This window comes from Procambarus clarkii, chromosome 92 (genome assembly GCF_040958095.1).
Source record: "Procambarus clarkii isolate CNS0578487 chromosome 92, FALCON_Pclarkii_2.0, whole genome shotgun sequence".
NCBI classification, from domain to species: Eukaryota; Metazoa; Arthropoda; class Malacostraca; order Decapoda; family Cambaridae; genus Procambarus; species Procambarus clarkii.
This window is the reverse complement of record NC_091241.1, coordinates 4,204,173-4,230,300: the sequence shown is the minus strand read 5'-3', so window position 1 is coordinate 4,230,300 and position 26,128 is coordinate 4,204,173. Positions and strand designations below refer to the sequence as shown.

The following is a 26,128-nucleotide window of genomic DNA, read 5'->3' as shown; positions in this document are numbered from 1 at the left end:
GAGAGGATCACTGATCAAGAGGATCCCGGGTTTTGAAAATACTGGCTTATTATTTTCATTGATTAGTGCGATATTGCACTTCATTCTCTCGTGTATGTTATATATATATATATATATATATATATATATATATATATATATATATATATATATATATATATATATATATATATATATATATATAATATATATATATAAACATTGTAACGGTTTAAGCCAAATTAAATTTAATAAAATATGGATGTTTATGAAAAGTCATTTCACCTTTGGTGAGGGCGTGAGGGTGGAGGGTCCAGCCCCCGCCCGCTGACACTCTGGTGGTCCACTGACCTGCCCCCGTACACTTGTAAAGGCCGCCACATATTGTTGTAATGTTCCCTTGCTGGAGTGTATGGTAGACACAACCCACCTTCCTGCAGTTACTTACACGAGTTAAAACAGTTTTTCATTCATAAACAGGGGGTTTGGTGGGTGGATTAACGAGCTTGGATCTTTGTATTCGAGGACGGGCTGCAGAGAAAGCAGCCCGTCCTCCAAATAAAGTCCCGAAAGTTATTCCATCCACCCGCCAAACCCCCTGGTGTTTATGAATGAAAAACGCTTTACACACGACTCACAACTGCTGACGTTCGAACATATCCGGAACAAGTGCTTCACTGACGAATTTTGTTCGAATCACAACGCTATAAATGCTTCACCCACGTACTACAAATACAAATAATCGCCAACAGAACCTAAACACCTAACCTAACCTAACCTAACCTAACCTAACCTATGCCTATATATGCACAATATGCTAATATATTATAATATTGATTTAAACTTGAGAAAACTCCCGTTTTCAATTAACAGCATGTTAAAATTTATGAATGCGTCTGTGGGGTTGACCGCTGAATGTAATGGACTTGAGTCGAGGACGGGTTGGTAAAAGCTTCATCCACGTACTACAAATACAAATAATCGCCAACAGAACCTGAACATCTACCCTAATCTATGCCTATATATACACAATATGCTAATATATATTATAATATTAATTTTTATTTGTGAAAATTCCCGTTTTGAATGAACAGCATGTTAACATTGATGAATGCGTCTGTGGAGTTGACCGCTGGATGTAATTTTTTTGAGATATATACAAGAGTTGTTACATTCTTGTACAGCCACTAGCACGCGTAGCGTTTGGGGCAGGTCCCTGGAATACGATCCCCTGCCGCGAAGAATCGTTGTTACAACCAAGTACCCATTTTGCTGTTGAGTTAAACAGAGGCTACGGTTAAGGATTTGCGCCCAGTAAATCCTCCCCGGCCAGGATACGAACCCATAATGGACTCGAGTAGAGGATGAGTTGAAATGTAATAGTGGTTTCTAAATTTAAACGTTGCTTTGGGTAAGATTAAAAGACTCAAGCTGAAGTGCGAACCTCAATGATACAAAGCGCCAAGAAAACAGAATTGAGGTCGAAAAATCCGATGAATATGAAGGGGATCCATAGTAGAGTTTAAACACACAGAAATCACAATAGCGTGATGCATCAAATGAATAAATCCACAAGGGCCGTGACGAGGGTTCGAACCTACGTCCGAGAGCATCCCAGCCGCTGCCTTAATCAACTGAACTATGACATGGTAAAAGAATTGCAACCAGAAGTTCTACTAAACTACCTTGGATCGTGCAGCCTCTCCGAGTGACAAACCAGGCTTTTCACAAGGGAATTGTGTAAAATCCTGGTTTGTGTCTCGGAGAGGCTACAGGATCCAAGTAAATTCAGTAGAATTTCTGGTTGCAATTCTTATACCATGTCGTAGCTCAGTCGATTATGGCAGCGGCTGGGATGCTCTCGGACGTAGGTTTGAACCCTCGTCACGGCCCTTGTGGATTTGTTCAGAGATTAAACAGTACCAGAGAGGAGTGCAAATGGAGCAGCACCCCCAGGAGGTATGTTTTAGTAAGGAAGGCCCCTTGAACACTGAGTTTGTAGGTAATGGCGAGGTGACCACCGTGTGAGGCTGACCACAAAGATCAGTCCAGAGAGTTTTGCATGATCTTTAATTTAAATAGACTTGCATTCAGGGTCAAACAGGCGACAGATTATGTTTTTGTGAAGACATCGTATTGTACATATTTTCAAACTGAAATAAATTGACACTAAATTGCAAACTGTGAATCTTCTAAATATGGAGAAGAGGAGCTTTATCATATATGTTGGAGAGAAGATCTGAAAGCCAGTGGCTGCCACCAGGTTCATGGAGGACACCCAGGACCATCACAACCCAGGCCAACATGGAGGTAGAGCGGGAACATCATTCCTTTTCCAGTTCCTCGACCACTATGATAAAATCATGCATCAGAAGAACATCAGACTGCAGATGTGGTCACTGGCTTTGCAAAGGCATTTGATAAGTGTGACATTGGAGTGATAGCATATAAAATGTGATCATTTGGAATAACAGATAAAGAAGGGCGATGGATATTCAATTTCCTGTTAAACAGAACACAGAGAAAACGTCATTTAAACAAAATCAAGTACAAGCACAGTGAAAAGCTCTGTGCCTCAGTCCTTGCACCACTGACTTTTCTCATTCTCATATTGGATATAGACAACAATAGAAATCAGAGCTTTGTGTCATCTTTTGCAGATGCCACAAATGTGCACACGTCGGTAAGTGTGACAAGACAAGACTCTGCCCGTTCCTGGAAGCCTTCCCGTGCCTGGAAGCCTTCCCGTGCCTGGAAGCCTATATCGACCAACTACAGGCGAGGGCCAAACTCTAGAAAACCGCCCCAAGCAGCAAGGACACAACTCCGCTCCAAAAGACGACGACTGAGCAACTGCAAGGCGAGAGTCGCAGCTACAAGATATCAGCTGCCTTGGAAACGGAAGAGGAAAAAATTAATTATAGGGTTACCCATTTTCTGAGTTGTTTGGACCTATCTGTTTTGTTTCACTCTAACTTTCTGGTGGTTGTGTCATCTGCTCTCCGCAGCTCTATGAGTGGGCCAGGTCTTGGCCCCCTAGCACCCCGCCTCCTGCCCTGCAGCTCTAGGAGTGGGCCAGGTCTTGGCCCCCTAGCACCCCGCCTCCTGCCCTGCCCCAGGTAACAAAGCACGGGAAGCATGAGAAGAATAAAGATGAAGAAAAGCACACAAGCCAAGACCACCACCATGCCGTACGGTGGTTGAACAACACAACTGGCAACATAGGCAAGGCAGAACTACAGAAGAGAAGTAAATAAACTCTAGAAACTTTCAGGGAGTGTTCCCCGTGTGGCGGCCATGGCTCCTCTTACTGCCCTCTAGGGTGTGTGTGAGGACAGGATTAATGTTGCAGTTCACAGTTGTATAGATACAGAGCACACCAGAGTGTGTGTAGTGGCAACAGTTTGCGCGCACACGCCCTCAACCATCCGTAAAGGAAGAAACCCCATAGTGAGTACTGATGACCCCACAGTGAGCACTGATGACCCCATCTTGTTTCCTCAACACACTCTTGACCCCACAGTGAGCACTGATGACCCCATCTTGTTTCCTCAACACACTCTTGACCCCACAGTGAGCACTGATGACCCCATCTTGTTTCCTCAACACACTCTTGACCCCACAGTGAGCACTGATGACCCCATCTTGTTTCCTCAACACACTCTTGACCCCACAGTGAGCACTGATGACCCCATCTTGTTTCCTCAACACACTCTTGACCCCACAGTGAGCACTGATGACCCCATCTTGTTTCCTCAACACACTCTTGACCCCACAGTGAGCACTGATGACCCCATCTTGTTTCCTCAACACACTCTGGACCCCACAGTGAGCACTGATGACCCCATCTTGCTTCCTCAGTACAAATTTTAAATTTGTAAATTTTGCCCCGAGGGGCGAGTTTATTGGGCAGAGCCGCTCATCCTGTGAGTGGCCATACCGCCATAGCAGTATGTACAACACTTCCCAATAGGAAGAAAACCCGCTGGGTTGTTCATCCTGTCACTTGTACCCAGACACAGCTGGGACTTGCTTAACTGTCTCAAGTGAACAGCTCCTCAAACAAGGAGATTAACATCTATCAACCCTTAAAATCTTACGTTATCTTGCGGGTGCAAAATTGAGGAATCTTTTAAGAACAGTATCTATATTTGACAAATAGTGTTTTCCTAACTCAAACAATGTGGGGTTTATTATTCTACACATATTTCTAATGTCTCTCAGGTGTTCACATTCACGTAGATAGTGGTCAAGGCGGTGTCCGTCACTCTCACCACAGATTCTGCAACTTCGCTGATCAACTGTTATTTCCATTCCGTATCTCCATGGATATTTTGTATCCAAGACGGATTCTCGCTATTACTGATTCTCTCCCTCGTCCTCCTCCTCTTCGGCCATACTGATTGGAACTGCCAGCTGCAACCATGTTGTACCATCGTACAGATTCACTGGTTTGTGCTTCTATCCTCCTTTCCTCAGTTACCTTGTCACGGTGATGTTGCCTGACAATACCTCTAATTTGTAGTAGAGTCTTGGGTATAAAGTATTCAATATGGTCTCCTTCAGCGCCTTCAGCAGCCAGCACATCTGCTCGTTCATTCCCACATATTCCAACATGGAAGGGGAGCCACAGAAACTTGACTCTTCCCTGATTGGTAAGTACTCTCACAGCTCTCTTAATTTCAGCGACTATTGCAAGATTTTCTGCCCGATTTTTACACTCATGACCCCACAGTGAGTACTGATGACCCCACTTTGTTTCCTCAACACACTCTTGACCCCACAGTGAGTACTGATGACCCCACTTTGTTTCCTCAACACACTCTTGACCCCACAGTGAGTACTGATGACCCCACTTTGTTTCCTCAACACACTCTTGACCCCACAGTGAGTACTGATGACCCCACAGTGAGTACTGATGACCCCACTGAGTACTGATGACCCCACTTTGTTTCCTCAACACACTCTTGACCCCACAGTGAGTACTGATGACCCCACAGTGAGTACTGATGACCCCACTGAGTACTGATGACCCCACTTTGTTTCCTCAACACACTCTTGACCCCACAGTGAGTACTAATGACCCCACAGTGAGTACTGATGACCCCTACCTTGTTTCCTCAGTGCACTTGGAGAAACACTTAAGACACTTTTGAAGGACCTGGACATCAAATCATCAGATTCAAGAAAAGTTAACTTTGCCAATTTCAACAACAACGTGCACAGTTACGTGCCCTCCGAGGTCACCTCCCGCCGCCACGACGACTCTCGCGAACTGGAAGAACTCAACAATGCCATCGACCAAGTCAGGTTAGTAATTATCACTATACTGATCATGTTAAACGCTCACGTACTATATATAACAGCTGGCTAACGTCCCCGAAGATGTGAGCAGGTTGGTAAGACAGGATCTATTTTTAACAAAGCCATGTTGTGTTGATTTTATAAAATTGTTCATTAAAAGATGGTGAATGATTTCTTCCCTTAGGATTCTCTCCATTCTAGTGAGCTTGGAGGTGTGTGAAGTCAAGCTGATCATATGGTAGTTTTTTGGTGATCTCTTTGTCTTTTTTTTTTTTGGTAAATAGGGTTGACATTAGCATATTTCCAGTCTAAGGGGACTATCCTTTAGTCCAGAGATTTTGTGTAAGTAGTTTCAGCGGTACGCATAGTTCTTCTGTCAGTTCCTTTATGACTTGAGATTGTATTCCATCCACATCTGGGGCTTTTGAGTCTTAGTTTATCACTGTTCTTCCTGATAATGTCTCATGTTATGGTCATATATCACTTAATGCCTTCTCTTCTCCTTCAAGCATTAGTGTGGTTAATGGGATGTGATCTAATGTTTCTAATGTGAACACTCGTGTAAAGTGTTCACTCACATTGTTTGGTGGCCTTTTATCGTCCATTATAACTTGTTTAGTCTCACCTTCTAAGGGTACCACACAGCCCTGTGTTTTGGTATTACTTCTTGTTGGTTTGATTTGTCTGCTTTAACAACATGTAATTCTTAATTTTTCTTCAAGTTTTCAAAAGCTTTAGAGACTCTCCGTGAACAGTTTGGCAATATAGTTTTAGACATTCAACACACATTATACTTTTGCAGATATTGATATTATCAATAAATATCAATATTTTTATTTATTTATTTATTTATTTATTTATATATATATACAAGAAGGTACATTGGGATTGTGAGGATACATAATATGGTAATTACAATCTTGTAAAGCCACTAGTATGCGCAGCGTTTCGGGCAGGTCCTTAATCTAAGAAAATTTTAAGTAGGTAAATACTTGCAAATACTTGCAAAATATCACTGTTGTTGTTTTCCATTACAAAAACCTTTAGCTATTTACTTGAAAATAAACAGTGATTTTCCAGTTGATGATATCAGTAGCATCCTCCCAGCGAGTATAATATTGCCGGAACAAAGGTGGATATCTTCAGGAGAAAACTGAATACTTTTCTGCAAGACGTGTGGGACCAGTCGGGCTGTGGTGGGTATGTGGGCCTGCGGGCCGCCGCTCCTCCATGTACAACAACTCTGGAAAAGTTGAAAGCTTTACTTCACACTTAGGTTATACAATCTTAACTATCAAAATATGCATTTATTTGTTGATTTATCAACGCCGCATTATTTTATATTGGGATAAAAGGGAGGTAGGTGTGGTAGATGAGGTTTACACCTGGGGTAAACACACAGTGTAGCCTTACAGTGTTGAGGGCACCATTACACCATGAGAGGGTGGTGGGTGTGGTAGAGAGCCTTGGGGTAAACACACAGTGTAGCCTTACAGTGTTGAGGGGCACCATTACACCATGAGAGGGTGGTGGGTGTGGTACAGAGCCTTGGGGTAAACACACAGTGTAGCCTTACAGTGTTGAGGGCACCATTACACCATGAGAGGGTGGTGGGTGTGGTAGAGAGCCTTGGGGTAAACACACAGTGTAGCCTTACAGTGTTGAGGGCACCATTACACCATGAGAAGGAGGTGGGTGTGGTAGAGAGCCTTGGGGTAAACACACAGTGTAGCCTTACAGTGTTGAGGGGCACCATTACACCATGAGAGGGAGGTGGGTGTGGTAGAGAGCCTTGGGGTAAACACACAGTGTAGCCTTACAGTGTTGAGGGGCACCATTACACCATGAGAGGGAGGTGGGTGTGGTAGAGAGCCTTGGGGTAAACACACAGTGTAGCCTTACAGTGTTGAGGGGCACCATTACACCATGAGAGGGAGGTGGGTGTGGTAGAGAGCCTTGGGGTAACACACAGTGTAGCCTTACAGTGTTGAGGGCACCATTACACCATGAGAGGGAGGTGGGTGTGGTAGAGAGCCTTGGGGTAACACACAGTGTAGCCTTACAGTGTTGAGGGCACCATTACACCATGAGAGGGAGGTGGGTGTGGTAGAGAGCCTTGGGGTAAACACACAGTGTAGCCTTACAGTGTTGAGGGCACCATTACACCATGAGAGGGAGGTGGGTGTGGTAGAGAGCCTTGGGGTAAACACACAGTGTAGCCTTACAGTGTTGAGGGGCACCATTACACCATGAGAGGGTGGTGGGTGTGGTACAGAGCCTTGGGGTAAACACACAGTGTAGCCTTACAGTGTTGAGGGCACCATTACACCATGAGAGGGAGGTGGGTGTGGTAGAGAGCCTTGGGGTAAACACACAGTGTAGCCTTACAGTGTTGAGGGCACCATTACACCATGAGAGGGAGGTGGGTGTGGTAGAGAGCCTTGGGGTAAACACACAGTGTAGCCTTACAGTGTTGAGGGGCACCATTACACCATGAGAAGGAGGTGGGTGTGGTAGAGAGCCTTGGGGTAAACACACAGTGTAGCCTTACAGTGTTGAGGGCACCATTACACCATGAGAGGGAGGTGGGTGTGGTAGAGAGCCTTGGGGTAAACACACAGTGTAGCCTTACAGTGTTGAGGGGCACCATTACACCATGAGAGGGTGGTGGGTGTGGTACAGAGCCTTGGGGTAAACACACAGTGTAGCCTTACAGTGTTGAGGGCCACCATTACACCATGAGAGGGAGGTGGGTGTGGTAGAGAGCCTTGGGGTAAACACACAGTGTAGCCTTACAGTGTTGAGGGCACCATTACACCATGAGAGGGAGGTGGGTGTGGTAGAGAGCCTTGGGGTAAACACACAGTGTAGCCTTAGTGTTGAGGGCCACCATTACAGAAACTCCCTCTTCCTGCAGACAAGGCTTGCGGTCTCATAAAGAAATAGTTATAATAACAAATATATTTTATAGATATAAATATTCTGTTCTTAGTTCATGTTTTCTTTTTTCAGACTACAGGGAATTAAACTTGAAGACCGCAGAAACTCTATAAACGAAAAGGTTATTAGGAAAGAGAAGAAAAAGAAAGATAGGAAAGAAAAGAAAGAGAGGAAAGAGAGAAAAGAGAAAAAAAAGAAATCAATATCTAGTGGAGAATTATCAGAGAATAAGACAAAAAGGCAGAGTATTGTTGAGACAATAGAAGAGCAGCAGAACTCTCCCTGCTGTTCAGGGCTTCAGTCTGCTTCACACTCTCGTAATAACTCTGAGGGCGATACCCCGCCTGATATCTTGTTAGATCCCTTGCAAGAGGTAACACAGACTCTCGACAATATTAATACAACTTTAGCATCAGTAGAGAATTCCAGTAGCGGTGAAATTGTTTCAACAGAGCCTGAAGCGTTTGAGCGCTTGCCGTCGCCGGCCAGCAGAGGCCCAACACCTCCAGCAGAGAGCAGGTTACCTGCCACAAACTCTCACCCATCCACCGTATTAACGACACATAGTACAATGGCGGACTCTACCCCTGAAGTAGAGTTAGAGGAAGTTGCACCTGCACCTCCTGAGGGCTCCAGTGAGCCTCCAAGAGAGTCTTCTCCCGTACAACCTGAGCCTGAGGTTGAACGTGAACCTCCAATTGTCTTCAAAGAGGAACTGGATGTGAGTACTGATGTTGGTAGTGGTGAGGGTGCTTCTGAGTATGCCGTGTGGTCCCACCTCGTCTCCGCCTCTAGATCACGCACCCTCTCCCCATGTTTGTCTTTGTCGGCTTCTTCATCGTCTTCTAATTTATATTTGGGGTCCACCTCATCCTCTAATTCCTCCCCGTTATTTTTTTATTCTTCGTCATCATCATCTTTGTCTTCATCCTCTTCCTCTACTTCTCTATCAACATCCTCTTCCTCTTCTCAATCCTCAGGAAAAAGCTCCATCACATCTTCACATTCATCTAAATCTGAAGATTCTGATGTCAACAACAATTTGTCAGATCCATTATTAATGCCTTCATTCCACACTCCAGCCTCCCCTCCCTCCCAACTCCCCCCACCACGTTATCCCCACCCTTCCTCCCCACCACGTTCCCCCTCCTCCCACCACGTTATCCCGACCCCTCCTCCCCACCACGTTATCCCGACCCCTCCTCCCCACCACGTTATCCCGACCCCTCCTCCACACCCTCTCATGCTGGACACACATCACCCATCCTCCCACCGTGTCTTTCCCGCTCTTCAACAGCAGCTTCAGATTTATCCACGTCTTCCTCAACATCAGCACTGTCGTTTGGGTCCTCATATTATTTCCTGTATGTAGTCGACCCAATTGGACGTGTCCCAACACCTGAAGAATTGCTGTCCTCTCCTGAAGCCTCACCCTCACCTCCAGAACTAAGTCGTTGTAATTCAAATGCTTCTGTGTCTTCAGTAGATACTATGCGTACGGTTACTCCCGACCAACAGTACTTTGAAATAAATAATGCTGCATTTAGACAGATGAATGGAATCTCACGATCAACTTCATATGAATCTTGCCTAACCTGGAGATCAAGATCACGATCACTTTCCTATGATTCATGCTCTACCCTACAGCTTCAATCACAGTCTCAAGGTCCAGCACATTCTCACTTCAACTTATCTCCTGTTCCTCCATCTCCACAACCAACGCCTTCCCCTGCAGCCCGTTCTCAGCCCACATCTCCAGTTGTTCCCCGTGTCACTCCTCCTTCTCGTGCCTATTCCTTAGAATCCTTATCCTCTTTCTTAAGGCAAATTCCACGTGCTCCATCTTCTTTTGAATCTATTTCCACCTTTGACCTGGCCCCATCTTCCTGCTCCACGTCTCCAGCCCCTCAAGGTGAAACACCTCCAGACCGCCCCCCTTCTACAGACTCGCCCATCCTGTTGGAGTCCCCAAACAGAGCTCTGCATGGGTCGCAAGAGTCAGTCATGGTTTATCGGCCTGTGCCGCGGTACAGTGACACTGACCCTGGCTCCCCAGAGCCTCAGTCTGCCCTGCTCTGCTACCTGGGCCCTGCGCGCCCGTATGAGCCACCGGTGGTCTACACCAACATCGTTGAGAAGGTGGGTATCTGCAGCCTCACCTGACTACCCTGCCATCTGCGTGCCCCGACGGGGACCCCACAACTATCACCCACCTACCACCAGTCTTCGTCTACCACTACCACCGTAGCTCCTATATGACCTGCATGACAACGTTGCTGCAGTTCCTGTAACAGGCGGGGCTGCCACATTTGTAGTGTTATTTTCTCTACATAATTGTTTGATCTCAACATAATTTATACAAAAATTATATAGTTTTATTTGGTTTATACACACTAAAATAATACATATATTAAAAAGCTTGTATTTTATTATTATAACAGTTTAATAAAACACACATGTATAGTTTTGCATGAAGGGTGCTCAAGTTTGCAAATATTTGGCATTATAGATACACGTAGAGTTTGATGGACTGGTAGCTGCCTGTGCCCACCTCTTAAGCCCAGAAGAACAGGGCCACATGGAAGAACTACGAGCATATGTTGTTGAAGACGAAGGCTCTTGGGCACTTGGAGAAAACTTTAGCATTCTCTTTGCCCGAGTGCTTCATGACCCCAATATCCCAGACGAGGCACGACTGCACTTGGTCCGCATCATGGCTGCTGCGGCCCTGAAGGACGACGTGATACTCTTGCTGCACCAGGACCGTCGCGATCACACAATCATGAACTACGCCAACAAGGTCGAGAGTCTTCCTCCAGAACACCAGGAGTCTCTCGCTCTCTTTGTAAGTTCATCACATATTCTCACTACACAGCTACCCTAGGCTCTTGACACCTCTATTGACATTTGTTCCCATTAGTTTCCAAGTTAAAGTAATATTTCTGGATTGATTGTAAACCTACAAGACTTGCGTATACTGTATTATGGTGAGAGTGAGTCGTGCTAGGAGACGGGAAGGGTAGTGAGACAGGCAAAGTTGGAGCCTTTCCACAACACACTGTCCACAACACATTGTCCACAACACATTGTACACAAGTTACTGACTTAGGCTCAGTGCAGTATTCTAAAGTGGCATAAACTTGCAGATAATATATGTTATAGTAAGGTTTAAAATATATTTGTTGTTGTCAGTTCTGCAACATGTTCGAGCACCTGAGTCCCTCGGAATGGCTGCTCTACATCAGCGAGTGGCAAGATGGCGGCCAGCAAGCCAGTAACATCCGCGTCACTACCAAGGTGGCGGTCAACGCTCTTCTTCATTCCAATGCTAAGGTCAGAATTATTCAAACTAGACTTTTTTGTTAGTATGCCTTGGATTGAAGTGTATTCCAGCTTGTGTAACGTGGCCATGATATATCTGGAGATTGTCTGGTTGTGTGTATGATGTATTGTGGAGCCTTGTTGTTGGATCAGTCTCACGCCTACACTGGCATGTTCCTTCCTTGCCTACGTCTTGAGATAGTGGCAACACATCAATATCTCTAGTTTCCAAGGTATTATTTCTAAGAATCCTCTAACTTTGTGTTACTTGTCATTATGGAAAGTTAGTCATCCACTCTCTTCTTCTCTTCCACTTGCCAAAGCCTTCATAACAAATACAGTTTTTCAATATCGACAAATGGTCGATATTGACCATTTGAATGTGAGGCTTCACCTTGAATGTGAGGCTCACCAACTCACGTCACAACTACCAAATTACAGTAATAACATTACCTTGCATCAACCAGGCCATTACCTGATCAACCAGGTTGTGATTCATACGTCAGGCTGCGAGCAGCTGCGTCCAGCAGCCTTGTTGACCAGTCCAGCAACGAGGAGGCCTGGTCGGGGACCGGACCGCGGGGACGTGAAACCCCAAAATCATCGCAGCAAATTGATGAAGAAAAGGACCTTGGCGTCAGAATTCACCATTCACTGAAAGTTCCACAACAAGTGGGAGTGGGAGCTAAAAAAGCTAACCAAACCCAAGGAATAATCAAGCTAGAATAATCAAGCTAGAATAATCAACCCAAGGAATAATTAAGCTAGAATAATCAACCCAAGGAATAATTAAGCTAGAATAATCAACCCAAGGAATAATTAAGCTAGAATAACCAACTCAAGGAATAATTAAGCTAGAATAATCAACCCAAGGAATAATCAAGCTAGATTATTTTTAATCTTTTATTTTCTTTTATTTTTAAGCTAGAATAATCAACCCAAGGAATAATTAAGCTAGAATAATCAACCCAAGGAATAATCAAACAATAATGTATATATGCTGGTTAGCATTGTTAATGTGTGGCCACGTTTGTGGTAGAAACAAAAACATTCAAGCATATCTTTGACTTTAAGGAAAAGAAGGTAGTGATTCAACTGTATAAGTCTCTGGTATGCCCCCACTTGGATTATTGTATCCAATCATGGAGACCACATCTTCAGAAGCATATAGTTGCTTTTGGAAAAGTACAACACTGGGCAACAAAAGTCATTCTAGAGCTAAGTCAACTCTCATCTCAGAAACGGTTGAGGGCCACAGGGCTAACAACACTACAAACCAGACATGATACGGCTGATCTCATTAAAACTTTTACGATACTGAACTATTTGGAGGATGTTGATTCAGACAATTTCTTCAAAAGGTTATATGTAACACAAACAAGGAGCAACAGTTTCAAGCTCAACAGTCCACAATGTAGGACTGAAAATGGAAGATGCTTTTGCACCCACAGGGTTATAAATCCATGAACCGCCTACCCGCCAAAGCCGTAAATGCCAAAACTCTGTTAAAATTTAAAATCTAGCTGTAAAAAATGATCAGGGGAAATGAGGGGACCCTTTGACAAGCCGCCGGCTTCCTGTTTGCGTCGAGGCCACTAGTGTTAGTGGCCCTCAGGTAAATAGTTATTATAATCAAAGACCATTATATACACAATGGTCTCTAGCCCCTATTGGCATTTCATGGTCAATGTTCTCAATGTATATTTTGCTTTGTACGAAGACTGAGTCTAATGATGGTGGTTGTGTACTGCTTGTCTCCGTGTTTCCTCCCTAACATGTTGTGTTGGTAATGATGGTGGTTGTGTACTGCTTGTCTCCGTGTTTCCTCCCTAACATGTTGTGTTGGTAATGATGGTGGTTGTGTACTGCTTGTCTCCGTGTTTCCTCCCTAACATGTTGTGTTGGTAATGATGGTGGTTGTGTACTGCTTGTCTCCGTGTTTCCTCCCTAACATGTTGTGTTGGTAATGATGGTGGTTGTGTACTGCTTGTCTCCGTGTTTCCTCCCTAACATGTTGTGTTGGTAATGATGGTGGTTGTGTACTGCTTGTCTCCGTGTTTCCTCCCTAACATGTTGTGTTGGTAATGATGGTGGTTGTGTACTGCTTGTCTCCGTGTTTCCTCCCTAACATGTTGTGTTGGTAATGATGGTGGTTGTGTACTGCTTGTCTCCGTGTTTCCTCCCTAACATGTTGTGTTGGTAATGATGGTGGTTGTGTACTGCTTGTCTCCGTGTTTCCTCCCTAACATGTTGTGTTGGTAATGATGGTGGTTGTGTACTGCTTGTCTCCGTGTTTCCTCCCTAACATGTTGTGTTGGTAATGATGGTGGTTGTGTACTGCTTGTCTCCGTGTTTCCTCCCTAACATGTTGTGTTGGTAATGATGGTGGTTGTGTACTGCTTGTCTCCGTGTTTCCTCCCTAACATGTTGTGTTGGTAATGATGGTGGTTGTGTACTGCTTGTCTCCGTGTTTCCTCCCTAACATGTTGTGTTGGTAATGATGGTGGTTGTGTACTGCTTGTCTCCGTGTTTCCTCCCTCATATGTTGTGTTGGTAATGATGGTGGTTGTGTACTGCTTGTCTCCGTGTTTCCTCCCTAACATGTTGTGTTGGTAATGATGGTGGTTGTGTACTGCTTGTCTCCGTGTTTCCTCCCTAACATGTTGTGTTGGTAATGATGGTGGTTGTGTACTGCTTGTCTCCGTGTTTCCTCCCTAATATGTTGTGTTGGGAAGTTTCTTGCTGCAACTTCGACCAGCTTTACTCTTCATGTCCCTCTCTCGGATATATTGATTCCCATCCAATTTACCTTTGACTTAATTCTTGCATTACTAGCAGCTGTGCTGTTACTGTAAGTGATAATTCAATCATATCTTGGGCCATCTTTTCCCTGAGATCTGTTTCCCGTGTTGTTTCTGTTAGGAGTTTTCTTATCTCCTCGTAGTTTGTGTAATTACCTACGTGTAGTTACAGGATGAGAGCTACGCTCGTGGTGTCCCGTCTTCCCAGCACTCTTTGTCATATAACGCTTTGAAATTACTGACGGTTTTGGCCTCCACCACCTTCTCACCTAATTTGTTCCAACCGTCTACCACTCTGTTTACAAAAGTGAATGTTCTTATATTTCTCCGTGTGTGTGGGTGTGTGGGTTTATTGAAGGGTTTATTGAAGGGTTTATTGAAGGGTTTATTGAAGGGTTTATTGAAGGGTTTATTGAAGGGTTTATTGAAGGGTTGGTCGAAGACTAGCACAAATCGTCTCTTATATTTTTTGTGATTTTCCTTTCGGAAAGAAGTTGAAAGTTAACTCTCAAGTTCATTTTCCAGTTTTATTGGACCTGATGCATACCATTAATGGACACGTTGTGAATCTTCAACATGTACAAAGGCAGAGAGATGTAAATACATATGGGAAGGTTTGGCATTACATATACACAATGGAGGACGGGATGAGGTGAGGCTTTACTTGGTCTGTGTCAGTTTATTATTATTATTATTATTTTCTACCACAGACGTGGCCACACATTTACAATGCTAATCAGCATACCTGTATATACATTTTCTTCTGTCCTCCATGGACAGGGTTAGAGATGTGTTAAACAGGGGTTCAGGGGTTTATTGAACAATCAACCACAGAAGGTAGGGGCAGTTGGTGTGTTGTGAGGTGACAATACTTTATTGGTGTCGTGCATGGTATAATAATATGGATGTTGATGGTTGGATGTGTGTGTGTGTGTGTGTGTGTGTGTGTTTGTGTGTGTTTTGGATGTTTTGGCTGTGTCACTGTACCAGTAGTGGTTGGTAGCGTCAGGAGTAGCGGAACACATGAGTGTACCTCTCATCCTATAACTGCACAGTAAAAAAACAAAATAATTCCTACACAGACACTCATTGTACACATTATAAAGCAGTTGACTAATATTTAGTGTTATGACACAGGTGCAAGAATATGGATCAGCCATCATGTACAACCTGGGAACGAAGGAGGTGAAGACTGTTGTGTTTGATGATGTTGCTCCAGAACTGGCTATGGCAATCCTTCAGTTCTTCAACAATCATCCTCCCGAGGAGCTCTTGTGGCGCACAATGACTGCTCTCTGCAGGTGGGTTCACTCCTTCTCCACACCATTACTTACACTTGTCATTACTGATTGAAAAACTAGTAAGAACAAATATAATATTAGATACTGGATACTTTATTATAGATATTTCTCACATATAATGCCTCCATTTGTTTCAGCAAGCAAAACGTCCACAAAATTCAGTATCTGTAATACGTATTTATAATGTGCCCTTTAGTTTAGTAAATCTTTTTTGGTCCTCTCAGATTCTGTTATTCTTCCACGGAGGTTCCGGCCCTTATCAAAATGATCGGTCCTGAGCCGTCAGTGTTCCGGGGTGTAAGCGAGCGGGTGGACAGTGTTCTCGAGGAGATTGATGCTAAGCTCAGCCGGGTGCGGCTCTTCTAAACGGTTACAAATCCGGTTTACCCAGTTTACATTGTTGTACATTGATGTGTATATAAATACCTAGATACTTTGTCTTTTGTTAGGACATCAATAGTTTTCTTCTTTTACCTTTTCTTAAATAATAACAAAATGATTTAAAAAGTATTTTTTTAAATTTGAATGTTATTGGTTATCTTCAAATTTCATAATATGTTAATACTGCAATGGTGGGTCTTGGTAAATGTTGGAGTGGCGGGTTGTGTAGTGGTGAGTACTGTTCTGGGTCTTCACCCCCCATCATGATCATGCCTTGATCAATACGCTTTGTTCATTGTTTATCTGTAAATTAACAACAGATTGGCACTTTTATTGTTATATGTCATGTTTATTATCATTAATATATGTTCTAATTTTTACATCTAATACAATATAGTTAATTTATGCACATGTTGTATTGCTTAATAATAACTACATTATTCCCAGTGGTGCAATTGTTGTTATTTTCTTGCTCTTATACTTCACCTTTGTCAGGTGTACACTGGGTACTCTGTGGGTGTACACTGGGTACTCTGTGGGTGTACACTGGGTACTCTGTGGGTGTACACTGGGTACTCTGTGGGTGTACACTGGGTACTCTGTGGGTGTACACTGGGTACTCTGCAGGTGTATACTGGGTACTCTGTGGGTGTACACTGGGTACTCTGTGGGTGTACACTGTGTACTCTGCAGGTGTATACTGGGTACTCTGCAGGTGTATACTGGGTACTCTGTGGGTGTACACTGGGTACTCTGTGGGTGTACACTGGGTACTCTGTGGGTGTACACTGGGTACTCTGTGGGTGTACACTGGGTACTCTGTGGGTGTACACTGGGTACTCTGTGGGTGTACACTGGGTACTCTGTGGGTGTACACTGGGTACTCTGTGGGTGTACACTGGGTACTCTGCAGGTGTATACTGGGTACTCTGTGGGTGTACACTGGGTACTCTGTGGGTGTACACTGGGTACTCTGTGGGTGTACACTGGGTACTCTGTGGGTGTACACTGGGTACTCTGTGGGTGTACACTGGGTACTCTGTGGGTGTACACTGGGTACTCTGGGTGTACACTGGGTACTCCGTGGGTGTACACTGGGTACTCCGTGGGTGTACACTGGGTACTCCGTGGGTGTACACTGGGTACTCTGGGTGTACACTGGGTACTCTGTGGGTGTACACTGGGTACTCTGGGTGTACACTGGGTGTACACTGGGTACTCTGTGGGTGTACACTGGGTACTCTGTGGGTGTACACTGGGTACTCTGTGGGTGTACACTGGGTACTCTGGGTGTACACTGGGTGTACACTGGGTACTCTGTGGGTGTACACTGGGTACTCCGTGGATGTACACTGGGTACTCCGTGGGTGTACACTGGGTACTCTGTGGGTGTACACTGGGTACTCTGTGGGTGTACACTGGGTACTCCGTGGGTGTACACTGGGTACTCTGGGTGTACACTGGGTACTCTGTGGGTGTACAGGACTAGACCCTCACTCTGACACATTAACACTGCTCTAACACAATAATGTGAGGCTTCACTGTCTCCTCACAAGAGACAAGTCTGCTACTACAAGCATACTTCCACAGGTACATTAAAAGTTTGCCATTGCTTATGTTAAACAAAAGATTACAAGAGAAAATTATTTTGTGAATAGACTTGTTGAATGAAGAATGAATGAATTATATTGTTTATATATTTGCTTTTGTTTTCTTATTAGTTGTAGATGGCGACATTTTGTATACTTTCTGTATGGGTAGAAAATTAAATAAATAAATTAATCTCTCATCTTTTACATTGATATTTTATTTTCACATGGAAAATGTAAATTGATTTTTAAAGTAATATACAGTAATTACTTGTAAAGTTTGTGTCATTGAACGTAAACCACATTGAACTTTGTGAAGATCACAACATTACTTCTTGTGAAGCTCACAGTATTACTTCTTGTGAAGCTCACAGTATTCTGTGAAGCTCACAGTATTCTGTGAAGCTCACAGTATTACTTCTTGTGAAGCTCACAGTATTACTTCTTGTGAAGCTTACAGTATTACTTCTTGTGAAGCTCACAGTATTACTTCTTGTGAAGCTCACAGTATTACTTCTTGTGAAGCTCACAGTATTACTTCTTGTGAAGCTCACAGTATTACTTCTTGTGAAGCTCACAGTATTACTTCTGTGAAGCTCACAGTATTACTTCTTGTGAAGCTCACAGTATTACTTCTTGTGAAGCTCACAGTATTACTTCTGTGAAGCTCACAGTATTACTTCTGTGAAGCTCACAGTATTACTTCTGTGAAGCTCACAGTATTACTTCTGTGAAGCTCACAGTATTACTTCTTGTGAAGCTCACAGTATTACTTCTGTGAAGCTCACAGTATTACTTCTTGTGAAGCTCACAGTATTACTTCTTGTGAAGCTCACAGTATTACTTCTGTGAAGCTGTCCAACTCCAAGAGGCAGAGACCAAAGTGAATACCCTCCTTTCCTGGTCCTGGTTGATTTGGCAAATGTATTTTAATGTGAATAAATGCCATGTTATGGAATGTGGAATAGGAGAACATAGACCTCACACAACCTATAAATTATGTGAGAAATCTTTAAAGAATTCTGATAAAGAAAGAGATCTATGGGTGGTTCTAGATAGAAAACTGTCACCTGAGGACCACATAAATAACATTGTGCAAGGAGCCTATGCAACACTTTCTAACTTCAGAATTGCTTTTAAGTAAATGGATGGCGAAATACTAAAGAAATTGTTCACGACTTTCGTTAGGCCAAAGCTAGAATATGCAGCGGTTGTATGGTGCCCATATCTTAAGAAGCACATCAACAAACTTGAAAAGGTGCAAAGACATGCTACTAAATGGCTCCCAGAACTGACGGGCAAGAGCTATGAGGAGAGGTTAGAAGCATTAACTATGCCAAACTAGAAGACTGAAGAAAAAAGAGGTGATATGATCACTATGAGGTGATAGCCGAAGCTATTTGAAGCCCCCCCCCCAGTGGCATAAAATGAAGTGATTTGGTGAAATAGCTATGCCCAAGATTATCATCAAAGTGCCGCCGGGGGGGGGGGTCAAATATCTTCGGCTATCACCTCTTTATGTGTGGTCACTGATGGTCGAGTGGATTAAGGCACCTTGACACCAGTTGCAATGTGCTCCTGGAGGTCCAGGTTCTAGTCACTTCTGGGGTGTGGAGTTTTCATTTGCATATATGCTTGGGGTCCATTCAAGCTTGCTCGCATGCATATATATATATATTGTAGCGAGTAGATTATCCAATAATATACTCGCTCCAAATGCATTGTTAATATTCCTGTCAATCTTTGGAGATGAATGAGGTAAGGCGTTGCCCGGGCAATACGGTGAGGAGTTGCCTGGGCATATAAGCAGCAATAGCAAACATTAACCAGAGTCTACTTTCAAGTGTGGTCTAGAGCAGACACTTGCGAGATACTGTACCGACGCTCAGTGCGCTCAACTCACACCAAAGTATCACCGATGTACTTCTGTATATTCGACCAAATATATATATAGTATCTTAGTGTCTGTGTTTATTTGTCACCATACTTTACGTAACAATAGAACCGTTACATTGGTGACCCAGTGAGTGAAAAGAACACCTAGTCACAAACTAGATCTTCGTCATGGATTTATCTACCAGGTTTCCAGCATACAACGCAGATGAGCCAGAATTTTGGTTCATGCAGATGGAGGCTATTTTCGGCCTTCACGAAGTTTCGACGATACCCAGCCACGATGGACTACAACATGGACTCTCACTGGACCTCTAGTGCTACTGTTTGCTGTGATGGAATACTGCCATTACCCTCGCCACAGCTATGATTTTCATCGTGTCCATCTCTGCATTTTCATCTACTACGGCTCGCTGCTCCACGATCGTTACTCACTCATCTGACAGCCTCATCAATGATTACATCATGTTGGATCTTCAGCTTGTCCTGCCGACTCTCCGTCGCTGCCAGGACACTGCTTGTCCTACGCCCACGACAGCTGCTCTGTCATCAGATTCATCTACACGTTCACTGCATTTTGATACTCGGCGACTCAAGCCCTTTGCGCAGTACAGGACCTACAGCTTGCGTTTCCGACACTTCGTCGCCTTCAGGACAATTCAGCTCTAGATGTGATTACCTCGTTGTCCTAACTACGTGCCTACATTACCTCCTAATGTCCTGGTGCCCGAGCCCATCCGCCCCGGATCTAAATGCTCCACCAGCGACCCAAGGACGCAACAATTATGCACATTCTTCTCTCCTGCTACACCGAGCTTGTCCACACACTGCCTACATCTTTTAGTACCAGACTACAATTTCCACAGTCAACAATGTAGTACTCGGCGTGTACAGTCCTAATCAACCCAAGACGCTACAGCTTCGACACAGAGCAGACAGCAGACTACGACCGCATCGAGCCACCACGCTCTCGCTCCCCGAGTTTAGACACTCACAATTCTCAATCGAGCCGCCACGCTCTCCCACATAGAGCTCCACGACTCCGGCCTCACTCAGCTCTCTGCTCTGCTCCAGGCTTCGTCTCAACGTCTGCGACACTGCTGAATCCAGAGACACATCCGCCGACTACGCAGTTCACTTTTCGACCCCAGTTACCAGCCGCACCACAACCTGATCCTACGACGACGGACGATCCTGTGCGACCTCCTACCCTACGACCCCAGTTAGATGACATCAGCGAAGAGGAGGAAGTTAACTTTGATGGTTATGTAACGCGAGCAGGGCGTACAATTCACCGACCAGCTAAGTTCCTTGATCAAGTATTTTTCCTTTCATCCCCTGGGAGGGGGAGTTCTGTAGCGAGTAGATTATCCAATAATATACTCGCTCCAAATGCATTGTTAATATTCCTGTCAATCTTTGGAGATGAATGAGGTAAGGCGTTGCCCGGGCAATACGGTGAGGAGTTGCCTGGGCATATAAGCAGCAATAGCAAACATTAACCAGAGTCTACTTTCAAGTGTGGTCTAGAGCAGACACTTGCGAGATACTGTACCGACGCTCAGTGCGCTCAACTCACACCAAAGTATCACCGATGTACTTCTGTATATTCGACCAAATATATATATAGTATCTTAGTGTCTGTGTTTATTTGTCACCATACTTTACGTAACAATAGAACCGTTACATTATATATATATATATATATATATATATATATATATATATATAATACATATATATATATATATATATATATATATATATATATATATATATATATATATATATATATATACATACATACATACATACATACATACATACATATACACATCCCTGCCAGGGAGGAATGTTTAATATCCCTGCAAAATATATATATATATATATACATACATACACTTGAAAGGATGTGTAGTGACTTAATACATAACATTCAAAGATTTCAGTAAGGGAGATAAGTGCTGTCTGAGGGCTTGTGTTTGTTATTGTTCTAATTGCTGATTTGTGTTGAGAATTGGGGGTTGTATATATATATATATATATATATATATATATATATATATATCGTAGTAGAACTCCAGACTCCGATTCCATTGATGAAATAAGGATAGAATAGAGAGCATCAAAGTGTTACCAGGAAGAGCAACGTACAAAATATCTGATTTTAGAAAGCATGCCAACTTTTTTTTAAACATTTTTGCTATATTTTGTATATAGCCATGAAAATTTAACTTATCACTGAGAACACCCAAGGAATTTATCATCTACTCTACTACTAATTTGGATATTGTTAATTCTTAAGTTAATTTGATACGTGGGCTTATTACCAAAGAAAATGTTTTTATTACCAAAATAGAAGGTTTTATAAATGTTAGGGATGAGTTTCTTAACAGTTAGCCAAAGATGAACATTCTTTTGGCTCAGTAATCACCGTGTCATTCAGAATAAGAGGGTTATGACTGGAGAAAATTAAGGTTGAGTCAAGAGCTAATAGAACTGCCTTGAGTTGTTGAGAGGCATTTGGAAGGTCATTGATGTAAATACGAAAGGAGAGGACCAAGTATACTGCCGTGTGGAACACCAATGTTAATGAGTAAGGTGAGAGAAGTAGCGCCGTTCACAGAGGCATAATGAAGCCTGTCACTGAGGTAAGACTGCAGGTACTAGGAGTGACCTCTGGTTCCGTACTGTTACAGTTTAAAGGTTATTGTGGTTAACGGTGTCAAAAGCCTTACGAAGGATAACATAAACCTACAGGGATTTTTTTCCCCAAGAGAAATACATCGTCAAGTTTCCATATATCAAGTTAATAATTTTAATTACTGCATCATTTTGCATTTATGCGGGTCTCAAGACATATTGGCAAGAGCTAAGTATATTATGTTTTGCTAGATAGGTATAAAGTTACTTGTAGATTGGCTTTAAAAATATTTTTTGACTAGGTGGGCAGATTCTTGGCTAGTTGTAGGCGCCCATGACTGACAAGGGCCCGATGAGGTACTTTAGGTAACAAGGCCATCAGTTAGTTTATTTTTAGTTTAGTTCATTTATTATGCACCCCATACCCATCTTGTGGGCGGTAGTGGAAAGGGTTACAGAGGGACATAATGGGCTCAGGGACTGAATGGCCATCAGAAACCACCGCACGCTTCCGGCCGGCTTCCTGTCCTCGTCGAGGCCACTAGTGTTAGTGGCCCTCAGATAAATTTGTTGTGTAACACCAGTCATATCAATAGTAAACACCAGTCCCTCTCCTGTCATCCTGCGGCCCACTGGCCGTGTGCATCTGGTGGTCGGTGGAGAGCGGTCGGTGGTTGGCACCCAATGCTACAATTAAGGGGATACAGACTAAAATTGCTAGGTAACAGTCAGCACTGGACTAATATAGTTTTACATTATTTTTTTTATTTATTTACTTATTTATTTATTTATTTATTTATTTATTTATTTATTTATTTATTTATTTATTTATTAATTAATTAACATTTTGTTCAAAGTAGCTGAATCTAAAACAACAACAACAACCTGCCAGCCCGTCCTCCAAACAAAGACCCAAAAGTGATTCCATGCACCCGCCAACCCCCTCCCCCCCCCCCCAGGTGTTTATGAATGAAAAACGGTTTACACACGACTCACAACTGATGACGTCCGAACACTTCCGGAACAAGTGCTTCACTGACGAATTTTGTTCGAACCACAACGCTATAAATCTATAAATGCTTCACCCACGTACTACAAATACAAATAATTGACAACAGAATCTAAACACCCAACCCTAACCTATGCCTATATATGCACAATATGCTAATATATTATAATATTAATTTATATTTGAGAAAATTCCTGTTTTGAATGAACAGCATGTTAAAATTTATGAATGCGTCTGTGGGGTCGACCGCTGGTTGTAATGGACTTGAGTCGAGGACGGGTTGCAACCTGCACAGCCACTAACACGCCTAGCGTTTCCCGCAGGTCCTTAATCTAACTGATAAAAGTAAAAGTAATATATACAGTGTTGCAAAATTTGAGTTCAACATAATAATTACAATATAAATTTATAACACTGATTATATTGGTGAAGATGCATGTCTTAAGTACAAGAATTGGTTGAGTAGGTAGCACAAGATAAATCAATTGATCAAGCTATGTAAAATTAATCAGCCTTGATAACCTACCAACTGAGAATGTTGTAATTGTATCCCAATGTACCTTCTTATAAATACATAAATAAATAAATAAATAGTGCATGATGCGCACTCTGGGCTACGGATAAGTTAACCTGTAGGCAGTTTCGAGAGTTCTCCTCCTGTCCAAGCCTGGCCTGGGGCCTAGGCTTGTCTGGCTCTTTTCTTCAGTTCAATGAATTTATCATATTTGACATTTAATAATGTTTGCTTCTAATTAACTCTTTCACATTAAAATGCTTTCACTGAATTGTAAGGTCTGCCCGTTTTCATCATTATTTACCTGAATTTGGCTATATTTACCTGTAGAAAGGTTTGAAGGAAATGCACCACGCAAAAGATCCATTTATTTGTGTCAACAAAGTTATTCCCAAACCCTCCATCACTATGTGATGGAGAACCCTCCATCACTATGTGATGGAGGGCGAGAAGATAAGTGAATTCAGAAACAACTCTACAACATATATTCGAGAAATGTTCAAGAAACATTTAATTCAAAATTGTCTACTACCAGAAATTTTAGCCAAATATGGAAACTGCTTGAAAGAAAGTTTAGTTTAGTTCATTTATTATGCACCCCATACCCATCTTGTGGGCGGTAGTGGAAAGGGTTACAGAGGCACATAATGGGCTCAGGGCCTGAACCACACAATTCATTTAGCTAAGCAAGTTACAGTCTTGATGAGCTAGTTACAAAATTCAGTATAAGTCGTCACGTCATCAATGGGAAAGAAAGCGGGGAAATTTCTGGTGAAAGAAAACATATTTTCAGTATTTTTGAGTCAGGCGCCGCGCGCGTAGAGGTACTTAACAGAATTTCTCCCTACAAATCTACCCCTATTCTATACTAAATCTGATTTCTTTGTGATCACTGTTCCCTAGCTCACTCCCTATTTCGATGTCATTAATTTGCATTAGTTCCTTAACGTGTTGCGTAAGAAAGCAATCGTCCATTATTTATAGAAAATCTTCTGCTTCATTATTCCCTGTTCTGTTAAACCTGTTAACTTTGTTTATTCCACTAAAATTAAAGTCACCCATGACATAAATATTGTTAGACTTAGATGCTCTAGATATTTTGTCCTATAGATGCTTTGCTTGCATTCTGTCTAAGTTTGGTGGCCTGTATATAACTCCTATTATAAGATTATTTGCTTTTTCGTTTAATTCTAGCCAAATAGTTTCTAAGTGTGGCTCAGTTTTGATTCCCTCTTTGAGACTACATTTCAAAATTTCCCTAACATATATGGCTACTCCCCCACCTCGTCTAATATATCTATGTGAAATATTTTAAATCCATTTATTTGATATTCAGCTAATAGTTCTCTATTTTCTACATTCATCCACGTTTCGGTAAGTTCAATAATATCTATTTTTTCTGTGCAGACAAGAGCATTTAAATCGTTTATATTGTTTCTTAGACTTCCACTGTTAGTGTAATATACCTTAGCTTTAATGTTATTTTGAGGCCCTTCTCTTTCCCTGTTCATTTTTCCAATTTGTTTTCCCCACAAAGACATACTTTTATTACTTCCCCTCTTCATATCATTTCCCATACCACTATGCACTAACAGTTTAAACCCAAACAAACCCCTACAACCACAGGTTCCAACAAGTTGGCAACAGCAACAACCCCAGCCCTGGATAGATGCACCCAGTCCCGAGCATACATGTCATTTCTTCCATAGAAGTGTTCCCAATTATCAATGAAGGATATTGCGTTCGATTTGCAATATTTGTCCAGTCGGCAATTGATACCAAGTGCCCTCGACAACCATACATTTCCAACTCCCTTTCTTGGAAGAATGCCACATATGATCGGGATTCCTCCCTTACTCCTTAAACCTCTGTAACAGTGCCTCACTCCTAACTCGGCAGTAGATAGGAGTAGACCTGCTTGTAAATTTTTTTTTCAAATATCTTTGAATAAATTTGGTATTGGTCTGTAAGTGTTTATGTCTGCCGTATCGCCTGCTTTATGAACCGGCGCTACTCGTGCTTTTTTCAAGGATATCGGGGAAAGTATGACACTAGAGATTTGTTGAATATCAGAGCTATGGATGGTGCAAGGGCATGGGTGGCACTCTTGTATACCATAGATGGTGTTTCACTAATAAAAATAAAATAAAATGTTTATTCCGGTAAAAGTGCATACATAAAAGATGAAGGTTGTAACAGAACCGATGGGCACCACACCAGAAACAAATACGAATATTTGATATTCCAAGAGTGCGACTTAACCAAACTAGAAGTGCAATCTACAAATCAAGGGACCCAGAATGTGGAATGACCTCCCTAATCATGGCAAAGGCTGTACCTCTCTCAACCAGTTTAAGAGTAGAACTAAGTACTACCTAATTAACTCCATGTAACCTACTTTACCCCCCTAAATGTCAACCCATGATTTGCTATTCTAAACAATGCTATTTGTT

At 42.7% G+C, this 26,128-nt stretch overlaps 1 protein-coding gene across 5 annotated transcripts in view; it reads left to right on the top strand.

Moving 5' to 3' along the window:
• LOC123775143 (uncharacterized) overlaps positions 1-17,823 on the top strand; it is a 91,191-nt gene extending 73,368 nt beyond the window's left edge. For all 5 annotated transcript variants that reach the window (XM_045770058.2, XM_045770057.2, XM_045770060.2 and 2 more), the window contains 6 exons: positions 5,104-5,289; positions 8,296-8,944; positions 10,733-11,068; positions 11,416-11,556; positions 15,483-15,646; positions 15,871-17,823. In XM_045770058.2, coding sequence (XP_045626014.2) covers positions 5,104-5,289; positions 8,296-8,944; positions 10,733-11,068; positions 11,416-11,556; positions 15,483-15,646; positions 15,871-16,012 — 1,618 coding nt within the window. In that variant the 3' untranslated portion in view covers positions 16,013-17,823. The remainder of the gene's footprint in view (positions 1-5,103; positions 5,290-8,295; positions 8,945-10,732; positions 11,069-11,415; positions 11,557-15,482; positions 15,647-15,870) is intronic.
• Positions 17,824-26,128: the final 8,305 nt, after the last annotated feature.